Source organism: Primulina tabacum, chromosome 12, assembly GCF_025594145.1.
Source record: "Primulina tabacum isolate GXHZ01 chromosome 12, ASM2559414v2, whole genome shotgun sequence".
Classification (NCBI taxonomy): Eukaryota; Viridiplantae; Streptophyta; class Magnoliopsida; order Lamiales; family Gesneriaceae; genus Primulina; species Primulina tabacum.
This window is the reverse complement of record NC_134561.1, coordinates 30132564-30148942: the sequence shown is the minus strand read 5'-3', so window position 1 is coordinate 30148942 and position 16379 is coordinate 30132564. Positions and strand designations below refer to the sequence as shown.

Sequence of the window (16379 nt, the reverse complement as noted above, 5' to 3'; positions counted from 1 at the left end):
CGAGTGGAATGATGGTGCGATAAGCTTCTCCTTCTCACTTTTCTAAAAGTCGGCGCTTAGGAAGCTAGAAGGTTGCCCATCGTCCTGATTTTTAGATATTAATCGGTTGTCTAATCGCCACTTAGACGGCTCAAAATTCGTTAAAGTAGTCGCTTAGATTAACACATAATATCTAATTTTTTAATTTTTTTTTAAAAAAGATTATTTAACATATTTGTTCATCAATTTGTATCGAACGAAGATGATGAATATTATGAATTTTGAGTTTGAATTCGATAAAAATGAATTATCAGAGAAATATTAAGATGAACAAGAAAAATCAGATATTTAGAATAAAAAACTGCCTAAGACCGAAAAACCTACCTAAGTCAGGTCTAAGCAAAACGTCTATAGACATTAGATGGTGGATGGCCGCCCCCTACCCCTTTTCAGAACATTGATCCTTCTACACGATGGCAACAAAATTCTAAAAGTTTGATGTAGCCTTCCGATAGGTTAAGATGTGTAGTTTGAACCTTGTATGGGAATTAGGGATGTCAATGGGACACTGGTCAAATAGGCCACACGACATGCATAAACCCGATAAGTAGATCTAGAAACGAGCATAACGGGTTTTAATGAACCCAATTTGATATATATTAATAATATATTTATATTTCATATTTTATTATATTACATAATAAATGTAATAAATGTTATAATTTTTAAAATTAATTCACAATATTCTCGTTACTTGTTACTAATTAAGACAAAAACTTGTATGTAACGACCTTAAGAGTCGTATTTTGTGAGATGGATCTCTTATTTAGGTCATCCATGAAAAAGTATTACTTTTTTTACTAATAATATTACTTTTTATTGTAAATATCGGAAAGGTTCGTCTGACAAAAAAAAGATTCGTGAGACCGTCTCACAAGAAACCTACTCACTAATTAATTATTAAATTATTATTGTTTTGGATGTAATTCTGATCAAGGTACTATATTTTTAGTGTTGGAACATTTCATGTTCGCAATCTTAATTTTGATGTTAACAAAACTTGTTTGTTTGTTTTTAATAATCTACCTTAGTGCGCAGAGAGCAGAAACTGAAATACTCAGTTACGATCCAAAACTGAAGCTGTCGAAGACGTCAACTGAAAGCATCAACTGATCAACCAAACTAGACCAGTTCAACTGATGCGTCGTAAATGAGTTCAACTTATTGTTCAGTTGATAGGTGGTTAAGCAGGAGAATCTCAGTTCAACTGAGATCAGTTCAACTGAACAAGAGTGAAATCAGTTCAACTGACGAATCAACCGATTTCACCAGCCCAACTGAAGACCAGTTCAACTGACCAGTTCAGAACATCAGTTATGGAGCAATCAGTTGCAGATCAAGACAAGTTGAACTAAGTGGAATCCAGCTGTACGCAAAGGTACAAAAACTTTTGTCCAGTCAAAGGACAATAATGGACGTTGCATCAGAATTTAAAGACAAAAGTGTTCCAGAAAGAACAAGACAAATTTCGAGGAACAAATTCAAAATGCAACGGATACAATAATTGAGTCTTACTATACGAACAAACTTCGCGCCTATAAATAGAGGGTGAAGATCAGTGAAGAAACATATAATACAAGAGAGAAAAGAAAAGGACACGCTTCAAAGTTATATCAGCTTAAGAGAGAAGCTTTCAGCCCAGTCGAGGGAACACTTAAACGTGTTATCAGCTTTAGATTATAAGCATATTTCCCTCAGTGTGTGAGAATACTTTCGGGTAGCTTTCAGATATCAGTTCTCACACACACACACACCACCACTCAAGTACAGTCTTGCACAAAGACGTTAAACTTGTGTATGTAGTCTTTCTCACATAGACATTAAAGAAGTGTTGACTGGAAGGTGCTGCCTTCAGTCTAGTCTAGGAGTTCAGTTTAGGCAGTAGTATAAGTTCTAGCTGGGTGGGTTTGTACAAATATTTGTATCGATCGAAGTCTTCTAGTAAATCCTACCCGATGTGGTAGAAGGGGTGACGTAGAAGCATTTGAAGTCTCCGAACATCCATAAACATATCTTGTGTATTTAATGTTTTAACTATTGTTTTCAAACTGATTTAACTACTTAGAGCATCCGTTGGTTTAGTTCTCACCATAACTGAATTAATGAATACAAAAACTAATCTAGTCATTTGGTTATTCAGTTACACAAGTTATACAAATATATCAGTATTTCTTAACGAAAGATTATTTCGAGTGTTTTCCGCTTGGTTTTATACCAAACTCGATCTAATTCATCGGTGTATATATTCTTAGAACAGGAGCTATTGCAGCTCTTGGAGAATATTTTGTTTGAAACACCACAAGGTGCTCTGCAAACGATCCTTCATTTAGTGTGTAGTAGAATTAAAAAAACGTGTCAATACCCAACGGGTTTCCGAGTTCAACCCGGATTTTGCGACAGGTCCAATTTTTTTCTCGGCGTAGTGGATCCTACAATTGGCTCAAGCATGGCGGGAATAACTTTTTCCCAGTTAATACATCGAAAGACCATAAAATGGTAAAAGATGAGAGGTTATCAGGCAAGATTTTGTAGTATTTTCGTATCTATCAAGAGGAATCAATTTCAAGTAAAACACAACATAAAACGAACTCTGACTAACTTGTTCTTGAATTTGGCCTTCGACAAGATATATATCTCATACAATAACATCACCTCAGATGAAATGAAAAAGAGCCAACTCGGGGACGAGCGTAATTTTGCGTTATGTTTCCAAGATGATATCTAAAATAATCAAAACTTCAAATGAAACGACCTTAGATCACACCAGTGGAGATGCTGGAAGTTGCATAAATCTTGAGTGAATGCTCGGGTACACAAGTAAGACCTGTCATACCAATAGAGTGCAAAATGCTTCAATGGTAAATCGAGCATCATGAGAATAGTCATCAGATAAAAGGGACTAGAAAGGTAATAGTAAGCATCTGTTGATTTCATTCGTTTATGGGAAAAATTCAAATGACTCATGTAGATACAAGTGATTTGTCCATCAATATCAAGTTTGTAATGTAATCAAGAAGGATCCAAGGGGGCGAGCGCAGGCAATTACCCCCATCTTCATATGGAAAAAATACCAAACTTTACATGCTCTCTCTGAATTTATCGATTTTCTGATTTATTATTGTATTTGCTCTTCGGTATTATAACTAAAAATATTCATCCTCCTCAAAATGCCTAGATCCAATTCTCTAGTAACTTCCATATTTCTAGGTAAGAATGTTCAGACTTCTGGGACACCAAAAGTGTTGCTATATAATTTGCATGCACACTGGATTGAAGAAAAGAATTAGAATTTGAATCAAATAAGTATTGACTTCATTGTAAAGATCAAGCAATTTCAAGGATTGGCTCGTGAATTCATCTTATCGTTGTACCGGTCTCGAACAAAAGAAATGGAGTGATAAGAAGATAACAGGTCTCGCTGAAAGCTATAACTCCGTAGAATTAAAAGAAGACACGTAAGACATGACTATAACGTAGAACCTAAAAACAAGTACTCTGTTTATTGACCACTTCATGAAATGGTATTCTACTAAAGTTGTACGACAGCAGCATTAGGATATGGAAAGGCAGAATAGAATAGAGCCAGGAACAGATCTGATTAAGAAATATTATCGCTTACCTTTCTCTTTGACATCTATTTGCAGAGAATCAAGAGTAATAATGCCATCTGTCAATGGGAGAACTTCAAGCTTGATGGTTGCCTGAGAGTGAGAAGGGACAGATCTGGTGCAAAGAGAAATGTATTTTAAATGTGATTAAGACAAGATTGAGTCCAAGAGGAAAACTGGATGAGAGATGATTACCCAAGTGGAACTCTACTCTGTAACCATAAATGTGTACAACCAAGATCGTTACTAGGCACCACATCAGATAAAGAACTGTGTTCCTCATTCAACGGAACTGATTGTAGATCATCTTCCACTTTCTGTCCTTCATCCATAGTCACTGAACTCAGGTGCCGCACAGCAGTTCCTCGCCTATCAGTATTTGTTCTCTCTGACAACTCAACAGAAGAACCAAAAGGACTTAGTGGTGAGGACGGTGAATTACTCAAAGACACCACAGAAGGAGGAGAAGTAAATGATGCAGGGGCAAGAACTGTCAGCGTCAGATCGTCTGATGTCAAATTTGATGCTTGAAGAGTTAAGACCTGAAGATTTGAACAGCATATGATGAAGTTTAAAATTTCAGATGGAAGAAATTGGTTGCTTGTATTCGTATATAACCTGAACTGGAAGTTGGGTCCCATCTGACCCATGTGTTTGCTTTGACATTTCAGATGCAACGGAGATCATAAGATCTCTCGAAATCCGAGGCCGCCAGCTTGTCGTCTGCTTGAAGAACAACTTAGATTCTACAAATATGGAGACAGAGTATAAGTACAGTGATTATAAGGTTCTCTTAAGAGTCATATTGGAAAAGAAATTTTGAACTTATACCAGTATAGTTGCATCGACATGATAAAAGAATAGCATATTGATCAGCTGATGAAGCACTTTGTTTTCCTTCAGCAATGGAGAAGTTTTGCCGACTTGATGTGGCACTTCCAGCTGGCAAGCGCGATGGTAGTAAATTACGGCCACTATTACCCTTGGAACCTCTCCACAAAGAAGTTGCTGGTTTGAGAATTAAAGAATGTTCTTCGCCTCTCCTGTCACAATTTTATAGCACATTTAATCTGTCAACTTTTGGGTCAAGCACCAAGTAAAAAACAAAAGCAAGTGGTCATCTGCCAGTTAACATCACAAAATACTACTTATGGATGAGGAACAGCAAGTTAAAAAATGATAAAAGTTCATAAGAGAACAAATGCAAGCTTCTATTGCAAAGGAAAACAACTCTATCCCCTTTTTAAGTGAAAAATTCTTTTCAAAGAAATAGATCCATATACACTTAGGTATAGTTTGGTACACTGCATAAGAGAGGGAATGATAAATAATCATCTTTCTTCCACGTTTGGTACCTTTTTAGAAAGCCTATGATATTGATAAATAATTTTACACAAGGATAAAATATCCCTTTTATGATATGTAATTAATTTTAATTTAATAATAAAAAACATCACACATAACTTAATTGCCCTCAATATATAAAAATCATAAACCTTATATATGATCAAGTTCTAAATTAGTATCACTAGATGATAAATATATAAATGATTTTTATAAATCTCTGTTAGTAGGTAGAAATTAAAATTAAATAAATATTTTTATTTATTTTTATATATTATATAATATGATAATTATATAAATGAATCGAGATATTTATATAAATGATTTTTATAAATCTCAATAAAATTATTAGTATCACTCAATTAACCTTAAAAATTGATATTTGACTTGACTCACAAAATCAAGAGCTCAATTATCACATTATATAATATATAAAATTAGGTAAAAATAAATAAATCATGCAAGCACTGTCGAAGCATGAACATATAAGAAATATGAACTCAAGCAACATCTTTGAAATTATAAAATTTATTATGATAAGGTTAATTTTGTCATTACAATTTAATATATAAATTTAATCACTCTTATTAAAATCATATCAAACATTAAATATAATATCCTATATCTTATTTATCTTTAACTTATACTTATATTATATATCACATGGTTATCCTATCATATGTACCAAACTATACCTTAAGTGTTGAGGTGTATGCTGTATTTTTTAGAGCTTGGGAGATAAGTTATCACATCCGCAGCACCAAAATTTATAGGCTCCAAATCCCAGGAAGCACATTTATCATTAAATTTCAGCAGATGTTTACATGAGAAACAATTATGCCTCATCAGAAATCATGGATAAAGTACTTGATGTATATTATGAAACTTTTTTATTCAAACGTTAGCCAATGAACACCACCCCAGAAAGAGTATCCTTAAGATATGAGATGATAGAAAACATTTCTGTAATCCAATAGAAGGAAAGGTGAAAACAAAATAAAGTAATCATCTCGAACAGGTAAAAGTCGGGTTCTCATGCAAGTTTGAATTTACACACATGAATTTGATAGAGAGAAGAAAGTGAAAGGAAGAAATCATCTCGAACAGGTAAAACGAGGTTCTCATGCAAATTGAATTTTCACATGATTTGATAGAGAAAAGAACGTGAAAGGAAACCTCAACGAGCTTCGCAATCCCGGGCTTGTGAATTTACAGATGTAGAGACATGCAGCAAACATGTCAATAGAGGAAGTTCCTGATTTTCAAGTTGCAGTTTGCAAGTTAATATATTTTCCGAAAGACACAAACCTCAGTGCTAAATTTGGCAAACGGTAATCATTTCCAGCTTCTATGCATGTAATCGGTAAATTTAACGGTGGTCCATCAGCTGATGTCTCTTCAAATGTTATTGTTATGGCATCTATAAACACCACAATATCTGAAGCATATTCTGGGGAAACATTCTGCGGAGAAAGAAACATTAAAGAAACATTTTATATCAATTGGTGTATTAGAAAGAAGCCAATCAGAAAAACTTGGGCTTCTCCTACGGAAAAGGCATTCATAAAAACTAACTAATCTTCAATCAAGCTAAGAAAAAAATTATGCGGGCAGGACTGAGGAATAGAAATAGTAAAAACCATACCTTTACATGAACGCAAAGAAGATCATCCGTATTGCAATCAACAGATACAGAATTGATTTCTACGGGTTGAATTATTTCTATATTTTTCCTCCACCTTCTCCCAGGTGTAAAAGTTCCTTCTAAACCACACCTAACAGAAAATCTTTCCGGCTCCAGTGGTACACCTCGGAAAGATAGAAGTCCTTCGTTTCTGCTTTTTTCACTTTCTACAAATTTACGGAATGAAAATTGAATCCAATCTTCTGGTTCAAAACTTGGCTTTGAATTAGGAGTTGTGACAGATGAAGGCGGTGGTGCTGAATTTTGAGGAAGTGAGGACATAGAATAACTTCTAAAATTACCAAAAGAGAATAGTTGAGAACCAGAAGACCCAGATATGGTAGGTTTTGTGGGCGAGTTCCGAATACTTGAACTAGAGCTCAACACAGGAGGCGATACCACTCGAGCTGGTGGAAGACTAGAATTATCCACAGGAAGCAACCATTTTAAAAGATCACCAGAAGTTTCCAGCTTCTCTGAAGCTGGAGCATGCATGTTCTCCATAATTGAATTTCTTTCTTGATACATTTCAAATTGAAGAATCTCCAGGATGGGATCTCTCACGAAGTCAACACCGATATTTACCTGTAATAGCACCTGCATCCTTCCAAACAAGAGACCGAATTCAAATAAGTATCGATACCTACAAATCAAGGCAACCACAAACCATCGGGTAAGAAGAAAAAAGACAGTAATTAAATAAAACAAGAACTAAGAGGGGAACAATTAGCTCCGGCTTTCAAATAAAACAATAGTTAAAAAACCAAAAGTCCTCATAATCTTGCAAGTGTAAAAATTAAAGTAAAGACTAGGTAAATGAACAAATGCAAAACTTCTAAGTGTTTTTGTGTACATGTGAATAGCACGATTTACATGTTTACACTTTGTGTTTGCTAAACTTTATGTTTCAACTCATCTATTAAAAAAAAAAACTGCCTGATAAAAGTCACAAGACTCATAACTGGTAGATTCTACTTTTAAAGCTAGGCCTCAATGAGCACCCACATACCCCACACAATAGTGATTGCCATAACAAATGAGTAAACCATCACAAAGATGTCCTAGCTCAGACCTGAACTGCATGGTCGATGCTCCAGGCATCATTAATACAAGAATTCCTAAAATCAGGAAATAGTATAACATGGGTAAAAACTTTAGTATGTTCCAGCTTTAGGATCTTAGTAGCTAATTACACAGTAATGAGAATATGTGTATGAACTGTAAATTAAGATATATAATCGATTAGATAATCTATGCAGCAAGTACATCTTCTGATATAAGAAATAAGACCTATGAAATTCTTTGTGGTCTCTGTGAAACATACCACTATGTCTCCATTTGGAAGGGAACAGCATTTGGCAGCATCTCTTACTAACCCCCCTGATGTACGAGCATCAAATTTTCCTCTGTCAATAGCCGCATTAGTTGAATTCTTCTTTTTCATAATCCTTTCCGTTTCTAAAGAATCTCCACTCAAATTTTTTTCAACTGTTTCAGAAGTCATGAGTTCGGATTTATGCACTCTTCTTTTAGTCCAAAGTGGTTCATATGACTGCGCAATTCGAGCAAAAAAATGTGAACTTTTGAAATTTTGCAACAATTGTTTTGTCTGCCGTCTGTAATCTTCCATTCTGAGGAGAGATTCACCGGTTGGAACATCTTTTTGAGGCTCAACCCCTTCCATCCCATTTTGATCATATAGCCCACCAGCACTCAAGTCCACTCTCTGAGTAACTGGATCTTTTGGACCTTCAATGTCTCCATTTTGTTTATCATTGCCTTTTCCAATCCAATTTTTATTCATAACAGCGGCAACTTTAAATGGTGTAATAATTTTAGTATCTTGCTTACATGCAGACAAACATATTAGTATATGGATTTGTTCACCTAAGGACAAAGGCAAAGCATATAAGAAAGAAAAATTCAAGGACCACAAACATAAATTTGAAACTATACACGCGTGCCAGTGAGAAGAACAAAAGGAACAAAAAATAGTTACCAGGAAAAACAAATTTGCGATCCAAAGAGCGAAGAGAAAGTATATCCGGTGCTTCCATCCATTTCTCAGGAACTTCTTCTGAGAAAAGCGAATCAAGAATTTAAATTAGATCATGCAACATTGCAACTTGAGCACATCCCATGGAAGATAAATCAGATCCTTTTGCAGGATATTTCCAAACAAAAACTCAAAGCAGCAAGACAAACTTATAATCCCCATTAAACCAATTATTAATAATATCCAAAAGTAACGAAACCTAAAATCTGATTTAAGTGAAAGTACTTACGAATGAAACTTCTTCTCTTGGCATTACATAAAAAGTCAAATTTAAGCAGATCGCTTGAAACAAAAATGCTGACAAACAGATATAAGCTTATCCAAATATGAGAGTCTCTGCCTTGATGATTGGGGCAAGAAGCCGTAATTCACTTTTTTTATTTGAATCTTGACCAAGAAAAGAAAGCAACTGAATTTAGCTTTGAGAATTTCACATGTTAAGAGTGCAGAACATCAAGATTTTTTTTAGTTCCCTTTTCGCACAATTATTAATGGCTAGGAAGTTTCCTATTCGTTTACTCGTGACATTGAAAAACTTCAATTTGAAGGTGAAAAGTTGCTACAAAGGCCAACACTTTCCAGAGTGACAAATTGAGAAAGAACTGAATGGATTAGAAAGAGATAACCTAGCATTTCGTTCAAGGCATCTTTCATGAAGCATTCATGACTTTCATACAAGTAAACATTTTCTCAGACTGTAAATAAAGAACTCGGGCATCATCAGTTTCATTCCATCTTATAAACTCAAGACTAGCATTCTAATTTTTCCACTGGAGCTTTAATCAACAATGGGCTTGGACCACAGCTCAAAATTAGCATGACAAAGCTTATAAGTAAACACTTCATGGTCATGCTGTCAATTTAGCTGCTATCAAAAGGAAATAAAAATGCAGATACCACAATATCTATTTTTTTAAGGAGCAACATTTAATTTTCAATACAAAAGAAATGTCAATTTTACAGACACAGTCGCTTGCTTTCACAGCGAAAGCATGAAAATCAACAAGTTGATTGAGCAACAGCAAGAAAACCTAGATTCCATCAGTAATTGGTCGTCTTAATTAATATGTATGGCAGACATAGACAAGCATCTTACTTGATCAGAGATCAAGGATTAAATACTCGATGCAACTTTTCAAAGGGTGCCAATTTACCAGTCTCAGAGTTAATTTCTTTCCATATTTTCAGTGGCGCGTCATTAACTTAGTTCCTGATAAAGCACCAGATTTTCGGAAAGCCAGCAATGTGAAGATAACTAACAAGACAGCAAAAACAATGAATGAAAGAAAGAAACGAACTAGTTCATAAGATGGGTGGCTAAAGACTCTATACCTTCAATCTGCAAATCTTCATTTTTCACTTGATAAATATTTAAAAAAAGAAAAGAAATACAGTAATATACAAGATATTGTTGATGATAACGAACAAGATAAGAAAAACTACATAAATGATAATGCATGATTAAATGGAGCAAGCATTTAAGATAGAGCAAGGAGCCTTACTACATGGAATGATTATCAACCCATCATTTTCTGCAACATCTATATGGCTATTAACTTGAGAAGTACTCTCTCCACTAGAACTTATGGCGCTGCCATTTTCACCTGCATACTCGTGATTTTCTGCATTGCGATTTCCGGAAGGTGTACTCTCTGGAAATGAATCATCAGAAAAAAGACCCTCTAACGTAGTAGTGGGTCTTGACTCATAATTTACCTCTAGCTGAGTCTCTTGAAATGACGGCAGCTCCTGAATTGCCGTCTGACTTTGAGACCTCATCATTAGGAAATTCATTTCCCACCAAAAATTCTTCCTGTAACACCAAACAAGATTGCAACTATTGAATTAAAACATTCCATACTTCAAAGAAATCTGAACTTCATTATACAACCAATGACATAACACACCATACGTTTTAACTTAAAACTCTTTTGGCACCACCATCCACTTACATATATTTTCAGAACACAATTTTCAATCTGTTAGTTGGGTAAAGAACACCAACAATGACATTGTGGCTGATACATATGCATTTCCATACACATAATGCTGGATTCAAAACATTTATTTCCAATCAAACATAAATAACAAGGTTTTTTTGAAACATTTACGTACATCTACTCTGTCAAACTAACCCAAGGCTTCAACTTCAACAATTCACATCCATCAAAATTCAAAAATCACACATATTATTCCGAAAATTCATAACACGTAGATTACGGATGAATTTAGATGCAGATGACAATATACACAAACAGCAGATTCAAACAATCGCGAAATTCACCTGCTCGTATCTGAGATCGATTACGGATCGCCAAAACAGAATCTAACAAAGAGATCAACTACGATGCTCTGAATTTTGAAATAGAATTGAATTTGGAACTAGATTTGAAAATGATTTAGAATTCGGTTGTGATTGGTTTATAATTTAAAATTTTATTTAGAATTTATTTTTTGTTTGAAAAAAATAATATTTAAATTTGAAATTTTAAAATTTTATTAAAATAATCTTAATTATTTTTTTATAAATCAAAATTTAAAACATATCATTTACATTATTTAAAAATTAAAAATTTAAAATTATTTTTATCATATATTTTTTCATATCATTTAGTTATATATTTGTGTTATATAAACTATGTAAACTCTTGTATATTTAATTAATTATTATTAATGAACACAAAATAAATTATTAAAATAAAATAATCAAACATAGCATCTAAATATTCAAATTTAAATTCTACGAAATAAATTATTTTAAAATTAAAAATTTAACCACATCCTAGTTTTATAAATAGAAAAATAAATTATTATTGAACAAAGAATTGTTCAATATTAATCACAAGTATAAGAATAGATGTTAAAATCAAATATGCAAAATAAAAAATAAATAAATTTGTCATTTAATCTAACCATGACATATAAAAATTATAAAAGGATAATAATTAAAAAAAATTTGTTATGGATCTTTTTTTAATTTTTTTCAAATCTAAATTCCATCAAATCTGACCAATTTTTAGAAGATTTGTTTATACATACTGAAATATCCCTTAAAATCCAATTTCATTTTTAAATCTAACTAACCAAACGGTTAAAACCAGGATTTACAAATGTAAATCCCTACAAATTCCTCCAAAACAAATGGAAAGTAATTTCACAAAAGAAAATTAAATAATATAACATAAATGTATTTTTTTTTCTCTTTCAAAAGTATAAATTAAAATATAGTTTGATTTGTGTTTTACAGAAATAATTTATTTAATTGTGGTATATGGACAGAGATATCCACTTTGAAAATGCTTTTGGAAAATGAAAAAAAAAATTAATTCTAAATAATTTATACGTAAAAATTATAGAAATTACTTTTTATAATTAATTAGAATCAATATTTTAAAAGTGTAAAGTTTTCTTCTATTTTTTAATTTTAATAAAAATTAAATGTGATGTGTACCTTGACAATTATTTATATATACTGGTACAATGATGCATGCAACGTACAATATTTTTTTATAATTTATTTAATTTATATTTAAATGATGATCAAAATATAATTTTAAGAAATAATGAGTGACTATACTACAATTTTGATATATGAATTAAAAAAATACATAGAAAATAGAAATGAATAAAAAAAGACTCAAATAAAAAATTGAACCTCCGACTTAATGTCTAAAAAACTAAGTTACATATGACTTGCATTAAAATTTTAATACTTTATTAATATATATAGTTTTTAAAACAGACCATGAAACTAAAAATTAGTTATTTTAAATGTTTCAAATATATAATAATATAATATAAATAATATAGATATGAGTAAGATTTTGTAAAATTGTTTCCTAATTTTATAATTGTTAGACGGTCGACTCGATCATGCAACAAAAATACTGGCTACCATGGCAAAAATTTGATCTATTCGATTTAATTTGTGATCATATTGGACGAAAAAACCTGACTCCGCGATTCTATGCTACTCTCTCCTCTTACCCATACACAGGCTATGCACAACTGAAGCTCACTTCTCCGTCGGTTAGCCTTGAATGCAGACGGATAAGTGACCAAATGCAATGGCCAATCTACTGTCGGTTTTGGCTTTCGATTCCCCCATCATTTTCCAGATCCGGATCTCCAATCTCAAAGCTCTTTATTACTCGCTCATCATGGCGGCCGCTAAGGCTCCGATTACCATGAAAAAAAACCCTCACGGTAATTTGATTTTTGTTCCAATTGTTTCATTTTTAATCGTTTGGCTGCTTATTTGTGTATTTTTATTCGATTTTTTTGTTGATAATTGGTTGATTTGTGTTCTTATAGTTTGGCGAATTGGAGGAAATTGTGCGACTGTGTAATATCCCAACATTTTAGCATTTTATTGTTTATAATATTATTTTTGGTTGGGTGATCAGGAAATATGTTTATTGGAATGGTTATTATATGGTCAATGTTTATGGTTATTGTTTTGGTATTATGTTTATAGTTGGTGATGTTTATGGAAATGAATGGGTAACATAGAAAGTTGATCTTGAGCCAAATAGGAAATGGAAGTGCAGAAACGGTATAAAAATGTGGCAATAGTTGTGGTTTTTAGTATAATGTTTTGTATATTGATCCAATTGATGTGAGGCCACTTTCATTAGAAAGATAAGATATAAGGCTATAACTTTCATGTTTTGAGTTTTGTTCAAATCATTAGGGAAGACTAGCCAAAAGTGGCCCAAAGTGTGTCGTGTGTATCGTTGTTCCTGCACTGACACATGTTGGGAGAATGAGCATAACTTTTTACTCCGACCTTCAAATGACATGAGGCTAATTGGAGATGCAAGAAAAGACATAGGACTACAACTTTCATGTTTACCACTTTGGCTAATTCAGAAGAAAAAGTACAGTTTTGGCCCTTGGACAGTGGGTACACGGACCCATACACGGACCCCTACACGTGGTCCGGGTCTTGTCAAGCAAAATGTGTGATTTCCAGCGTGTACACGGACCCATACACAGAGGGGGGCACGGGGTCCTTGTCTATGGCATAGAAAACACGTTTTTTATGGATTGAAAGGCTTATATACCCATTTATAGATACTTTTCCACACTTCTCTCCTTTTCCCTCATTCTCCATCGGTTCTAGCTTATATTAAGGCTTCCGCATTTGTGATTTCTTTAAACTTAAGTGTCATGGGAGTGGGTTTTTTCAGACTGTGTCTTATATTTGTATTGTGTAATTAAATTACAGACCTGTTTATTTGTTTTGATTTTTTTTTTTTTTGGTGATTTTAGATTGTGGTGTTGGGATTGAATGTTCAATTATTGTGGCATGATTGCGACTATAAGCTTAAATAATAATTTGGGATAGTCTCGAGTCAACAAAAGAGAGAAAAGTCAAATCGGGAATTTTTCGAGTCCAATGGCAAAACGGTCATTTTACATTTGAGTAGTACAAAAAGGGTTGACAGTGTCCTGAAAAATCATAATGCATGCTAAATGATAATTTAAAATGTTTATGATGAAAATATGAGATTTTATGATTTATATAAAGTTGTGCAATTTTTACTGTTAAAATGTTATTTTTCGAATGTGGAAAGTACACGATATTTTATGATTAAAAAGAAAAAGAAAAATATTTTGAAGGATGTGAATTGACTGTGACAAAAAAGATATGATATATGATTATTGAGAATATCATAAGGGAGAAGGCCCCAGAAGCCCAACAATCGTATTTTCATTTACGTCGGTGCCTAGTGCCTGCCCTCATGCGCAATGGTGAGCTAAGACTGATCAATCGACCACATGATACAACTAGTCACTTTCAAAAGGATCAAACTTCACCCAAAACGATAAATGATGGAAAGCTTTATGATTTGACGATTTATGATGCTTACAGATATGATACCTTATTTTGAATAAAAGTATGGCTTTTAATTTATGTGCTTGTATATGTATTATTTGTTACTCATATTTACAACGTACTGAGTCATTAGACTCACTAGGTGTTGCATCTTTTTAGCAAGCACACGATTGTCAAGTTTTAATATATGAAAGTAAAGTATCGTTCCCACGAGGAGTGTATAACTAAAAATATATCAGTGTTTGTAAATAAATAGTCACGACTTTATCTAGAAAAATAAATAAAAAGTTTGGTTTGCTTGAAAATGAATTAATCGCAAACAAATATTAATCTAATCACTGAATCGAGAAAATATCAATGAGAGAAAATATTTAGAGGAATGATTTCACTAAGTTTTCAGAATCGATTTAATTCATTAGATTTCAATATTCAAGAATCAAACTATTGTAGTTCAACGATTATCCCCCAATCGATTCTATCAGCAACTTCACGATTACTATATCCATTCCAAGAGCTGCCAACTCGATCATTATGTTGTTGAATCTCTCATCAATTTCATTTATTGTCTCTTCATCTTGTTATTATTGAACTTTTGAATGTCCAACATCATCTTATTCTCCTTAATTTGGTCATTTTCCTTCATAAAGTTGGGTTAGTTTTTCCCTGATTTTTTTGGCAGTTGAACATATTTATTTTTAATTAATATATTTTTATCTAGTGTTTTATAAAAGATATCTTTGGTCACGTTGTCCATATTAACATTCTTTTATCTTCAGCAGTCCATTATATACTTGACTTTTCTACCATTTGAGGAGCACAATCTGTTACAGCAACAGCTGTGTTTGTTTTCATAGGTCCATCTGTGATGGCATACCACATGTCGTCATACTGAGCTGATAGATGTACATGCATTCAAGTTTTTCAGTCATTATATTCTTCTTTAGAAAATATAGGGATTTTTTTAAAGGAAGTCATCAGAGTATATCAGATATTAAGATATCATAATAAATCTCTCTAATACTATTTGTTAGGATCAAAATTAACATTTTAAAGGGGGTTAAATAATCTGTTAAGAAAATATAAAAAATAATTCAAAAATTAAACCATGTTAATAACTAAAACTAATATTTCAATCAAACTAAGTAAAATGAACTACTAAAATACTAAATGCGAAAATAGCTCAAAGAACCAAGTGGAATGTGATATACTAAAGTGCAACATATCAGTTCAGATAAAAGCAGATTAAGCACGTAGGATAACTAGAAAAAAATTGAGGTGAGGATTTGTTTATGAGAGTTTGAAGACTAAGCTTCTACATCTCTCTTTGTTTCTCTCCAAAAGATTCCACTAGAAGATTTGATTGCATAAGGCCATGGGCCTGCCACTTATGGACCCTGCAATCACAGTCTCTGGACCTGGCCCAGCTTACATTTACTCACAGAACTCACCATCCCTGGCAGCGGTGTACGTGCTAAGGATCAAGAAAGAATTTAAAAGAGGGTGAATAAACTCTTTAAAAATATTTGCTTTAAAATTAGCTTTCAATCGCTTTTAGGCAGTTGAAAATTTTTCTTAATTATTAAAAATATGAACAACTTGAAAAATACAGAAAATAATTCACAATTTCTAATGATAACTTCAGTTGGTTGGCTAGCTTGTTAACAAGAAACGGTTCAAAAAGTAAGTGCACACGAAAAGTAAAGACGCGGGATTTTTATGGATGTTCGGAGATAAAAACTTTTATGTCACCCCTTCTTCCTCTTTCGGAAGGATTCCACTAAAAGAATTTGGCTTTACAAACTTATT

The 16379-nt window shown here is 32.9% G+C and overlaps 1 protein-coding gene across 1 annotated transcript; it reads right to left on the bottom strand.

Annotated features, from left to right (window-relative positions):
- Positions 1-2544: 2544 nt before the first annotated feature.
- LOC142520325 (uncharacterized) lies at positions 2545-10675 on the bottom strand. Its single transcript, XM_075623327.1, has 12 exons — positions 10670-10675; positions 10448-10544; positions 10234-10383; positions 8675-8752; positions 8000-8562; positions 6637-7272; positions 6300-6454; positions 4479-4690; positions 4266-4393; positions 3843-4189; positions 3659-3762; positions 2545-2863 (listed from the first exon to the last, which is right to left on the bottom strand). Exons 1-12 carry the CDS (start codon positions 10673-10675, stop codon positions 2793-2795), a joined length of 2547 nt encoding a protein of 848 aa, XP_075479442.1. The 3' UTR covers positions 2545-2792.
- Between the last annotated feature and the right edge of the window lie 5704 nt (positions 10676-16379).